General features: G+C 51.3%; 1 protein-coding gene across 2 annotated transcripts; it reads right to left on the bottom strand.

The window, feature by feature from the left end:
• Positions 1–290: 290 nt before the first annotated feature.
• On the bottom strand, positions 291–4,159 carry Miox (Myo-inositol oxygenase). 2 transcript variants are annotated; one of them, XM_076819857.1, is made up of 7 exons: positions 3,999–4,120; positions 3,566–3,925; positions 3,300–3,486; positions 2,105–2,313; positions 1,908–2,061; positions 1,313–1,543; positions 291–1,237 (listed from the first exon to the last, which is right to left on the bottom strand). In XM_076819857.1, the coding sequence occupies exons 2-7, from the start codon at positions 3,606–3,608 to the stop codon at positions 1,129–1,131; spliced, it is 933 nt and encodes a 310-aa protein (XP_076675972.1). In that variant the 5' UTR covers positions 3,609–3,925; positions 3,999–4,120; the 3' UTR covers positions 291–1,128. The 2 variants fall into 2 exon arrangements, with proteins under 2 accessions (XP_076675972.1, XP_076675973.1); XM_076819858.1 differs by lacking the exon at positions 3,566–3,925 and having other exon boundaries at positions 1,908–2,044; positions 3,999–4,159.
• Positions 4,160–4,605: the final 446 nt, after the last annotated feature.

Raw genomic sequence — 4,605 nt, 5'->3', positions numbered from 1 at the left:
GCGCCCCATTCATCGTTTCTCTTTCCCGTTACGCCGCCTGGAAATTCGGAAACGTTTAGGGGCACGCACGTGAGTCACGTGGGAACGAAACCGCGAGCCGAGCCGGAATATTTGGCGGTGCTCGATGGGTCTTCTCGAAAGTCGACGACGCGTTCTCGATTACCCGCGAAACCGCGCATACCGGTGGTTTATAGAGCTTCCCGTGGTATCTGCCGCGTCCAACGAATTCCATCTAACGAAGTCTTACTACTCGCGTTGCGCTCCGGTGGTAGGGCAAGGGAAAGAGCTCGTGCGAGGGGAATTGTGATTTATTCGCAACACATAGAAAGAAACTAGGCACCCGGCGATTTCAAATCGGCTTGGAGCTCGGCCCCGAAACGCGGAACAAGTTGAAGAGCTGCTGCTCGCTGACAGTGCACCGACGACCCAGTTAACGTCTGGCGCAGCCTCCTGGGGAGAACGTTCCGTATCGGCGCGCGGCACGGGATCGGAAGTGTAGCCGCGCAAGAGGAGCATCGGTGAAGGCGAACGGAAACGAGTGGACGGCCGGATGGGTACGTCGCGCGTGGATTCGCGGGATGAATCGATCGCGGATCGAGGCACAAAGGAATGCGAAGTAGGATGAGACGAGCGCTCCGCTTCGCGTCCACTGCTTCGTCAGCTATTATTTATCAGACACCTCTGCTCTCTGGAAGTCGCGAAACAACGGATTCCCGCGGTTCGTTGCAAGCCTCCGAGATTCCACCTGGGAATAACGGGCAACCGATTTCCCCGGAACCTCGCTGCCTATTCCACCACTTCTCGGTCGAAACGCAGGAGTCGCGAAGGTAAGGCAGCTCGGCACCCTGCGTCGGAAGAGGGTGGGAAGGGGCTGGCGCGTGGCCGAGCTATCGGTCGATCGGTGAGTCAAATCCTCTTCCATGTTACTCAGCCAGCTCGCTTTAGGGAATTTCTATCGGGTCAGCCGCCACCAACACCCGTCTCGATTCATCGGTGTTTCGCGAATAAGCGTGTTCGAAGCTCTAGTGATCGGGAACTACGCGTCAAGCGATAAATAGGGTATTCCGTGGTCGATGTCGTCGCTGCCATTGATCGGTAATCAGGGATTGATCCGCGGAGAGGGATGTTTCACCACTCCAGCACCCCGGGAATGTACTTGTCGATCAGCTTCTCGTAGTAGGGCCAGAGCTTCTCGATGTCCGGCATCTCGCCGCTCTTCGTGTAGAGATCGTATTTACTGAAACGGGAAAAATCGAATGGTTACCGAACATCTTCTACGATCCAGAGAAGAGGGGCCGGAAAAGCAACTCACTTGAACTCGTTGATCCACTTGAGCCTCTCCATGTCCTCGGCGGTGCAGAAGTGCATGTAGTCGCCGCCAGCGTGCCAGGGATAGAATGAGTGATAGCGGATCATGGCCAGCGCCTGGTTGGGCAGTTTGGCGTTGTTGTGCACCAGCACGCGGTACAGGTACTCGTCGTGGCCCCAGGACATGAGCAGCTTGTCCATGCCGCACTTCGCCTCGTACATGCCGTACTTAGTGCTGGAACGGAGCAACGGGGGCGTTGATAGAGCCATCGAAAGCAAACAATTCGGGCTATCGGGAAATAGTGGCGTACACCCAAAGCTTTTGTCTGGAAATTACGGCTGATGAAATTAGCGACGTTCTTAAGACGCTGCTTTGATTTCTACCTTTATAATTATAAATTATAATTACTAAGGTGTATATTATTAGTATATAAAATAATGGCCACTGCTGCATTGCGCGATCTAAATTAACAAAATGTAGAACCACGTTTTTACGCTGCCATTTTCTGGGTGTCTTTGAAAGCTTCCTCAGGCCACTATTGCGCTGATAGCTTTTCCCAGGGACCTGTCCCTGGTGTTCGTAATCGTGCTTCACTCACTTGTAGCGCGAGTCTTCCCCGTCCGGGTTGTCCTCGAAGCTGGTCTCCCTGTAGACGATCGAGTCGGCCCAGGCGCACCCCACCGGGAACGTGTCGCCAACCACCGCCCACTGAGGCTCCCCATAGAACGCCATTACCTGAAAACCACCGATACCTTCGAGACACGAATACACGAATGCGCGAAAATAGCGTCGTACCTTTCCCAGGTCGTGGATCAAGCCGGTCAAGTGGAACCAGTCCAAGTCGGGGTGGTCCTTCTTGATGGACTCCGCGGTCTGGAAGGCGTGCACGATGTTCGGCAGGCTGGTGTCCGGGTCGCTCTCGTCCACGAGGTTGTTCAGCTTGATCAGGGCGTCCTTTACCGTCATCTTGAATTTGTCGAACCGCATCCACTCCTTCATGCGAGCTGGAACGCAGGGGGGTCGCTCTATCATTCCAGCCACCTCGAATTTCGCGCCGCGCGGATTCCGTTCGTTTAACAGTTTAAGGAGATCAACGGATCGCCCGATGCGGGGGACGTTTCCCGGAACGGCAGAATAGTCGCGGCTTATGGACAGCCGCAGTGGAAATGCTTCGCGTTGGTCTGATTTTTATTTAAATAACAATTTCGAGTAACGAGTAAAAGTTAACGAAATTATTCGTCGTGCGTCGAATAAAGTTAGCTCGGATTTTCGAACCGACTCGGTATTTAAATAATTTTTTATTTAGTTAAGGCCCAACTCTGGTTTGAGCAAACTCATAAACCACCACGTAGGGGAGACCGGGGCTAGTTGATACAGGCGGCAAGTTGATACACACGAATTATCTCGACACCGTATATATGTAGCTCCATTTGAGCGAAATATGTGAAGATTGTTGTTCAATTCTTTCCTACGATCCAGCGTACGTGTGTAGATTGACGTTAAGATCGTTTTTTAACTGTTTTCGTTTATACAGAGAATAAGTAAATAGTTTTGATACATCCAAATTGATCGTCGAAATAACATTTTTTCATTCATTTTGTACGTATTTTCTCAAGTTTTCGCTTACTATATATTAAAGAGGAAGGACCGAAGTATATTTTGGCAGATTTGTTACTAAGTAATTAATTCAAATAAAAAATGAAAAAAATTGAAAACAGAATAACGTATCAACTAGCCCCGCAGTGGGGTAAACTGATACATTCTACCTTCGTCGAAATAACATTTTTTCATTAATTTTGTATATATATTCTCAACTTTTCATTTACAATATATCAAAGAAGAAGGATCAAAGTATATTTTAGCATAATTGTTATCAACTAGTTAATTCAAACAATTAATTCAGTCTGAAGTACGTTTGGGAGAGTCGAAGCGCTCGCGGGGCTTCTTTTCAAAGTGACTCCGCGGTCACCTTGCCGCTCTATTTACTCACATTGGACGAATTCGACGGTTTGGTTGGCGTGCATCTTGCGGTACGTTTTCCGCACGCGTTCCTTCACGGGGTCCGTGGGGTCCTCGGAGTAGTCCCGGAACTGGCTCTGCAACTTCCCCGAGTAGACAGGCTCCGGACGGTACTTGTCCGAGGGGTCCAGGATGGTGGCTTGCCTTTGCGGCTGTGCCTGTCGACAGACGAAACGTTCGTCATTACTCGCTTCTCCCTCGTTTCACCGTCATTCTTCAATATCAAACAGTGTTCACGCGTGCTCGTTCGCCCACGATCCATGAAAGTAGCTCCGTCCATCTGTGGCCAGTTGGTCGAGCCGAGTGTTATCGGAACGCATCGACCGATTTCCCGGCTGCGAGCGTGCTCGGCCAAGGGAAGCAAAGTTCACCGGGACACAAAATCGAGATGCTGGAGCTGATGACACGCTGACGTTCGCTCCGGTTTACGCTCGTATTCGCTTTCGTCCCCGGAACGCTAATGGCGCGAAAAGTCTCGCTCGACTCTGGGACACGAGCTTCTCAAGGAACTACCTACCCGTGATTGACGCGTCGGGATCGCAACGAAGGGAGAAGGAAACGGGGGAAGCGTCGATGCAGCGGCGGCGGATCGGTACGCTGGAGAACGAACGACTGGAGAAATGAACCTCGGAGATGGTCGGTGGCGTTATCATTCCTCGCCGATACTTACGATCGTCTTGGCCGACATCTGTCTATACGGGTTCCTTTATTCCTTCTGGTATTGAGTATGCAACACTGACTGACTAGTCCCATCCGGCGGAGTTAACTTATAAATCTGAGGCAATTCACCCTTGACCTCCGCTTGATCAAAGTGTGGTCACGTGTGTAATGTACGATACACGTTATCTCCTCCCAACACATCCGCGCCGCGTTTTTAAACAGTCAAACGTATCCGATAAAAATTACCGTGTAACGTGGGGCTTAACGATGTATGAGTAGCGGAACGGCGCAGCGGTCGATCCACCACCTCTTCGCGTTTCCCGCGGAAGAACCCACCCGAAAGATCCGTTTAACACCGACACCCCGCCTCCCGATCTCGTTGCAGTTCCAGCGTCTACGTCGTTGATCCCGCGATCCCGTTAACGACCAGGAAACTTGCAACCTAATCTGCTAATCCCTGATAAGGCCGCGCGTGTGCCGCGATCGATATCGGCGCCTCGATGTCCACCGAAAACCCTCCGAATTACCGTTCGTTATCTCCGCCCGTTAAAAAGAAAACTCGAGCACCGCGAGAGTCGCCGGAGCGTAACGATATTACGAGTGCCATTATATAAGCG

This window comes from Andrena cerasifolii, chromosome 9, assembly GCF_050908995.1.
Source record: "Andrena cerasifolii isolate SP2316 chromosome 9, iyAndCera1_principal, whole genome shotgun sequence".
Lineage (NCBI taxonomy): Eukaryota > Metazoa > Arthropoda > Insecta > Hymenoptera > Andrenidae > Andrena > Andrena cerasifolii.
The sequence above is the reverse complement of the archived record's forward strand: the minus strand, read 5'-3'. Positions and strand labels throughout refer to the sequence as shown.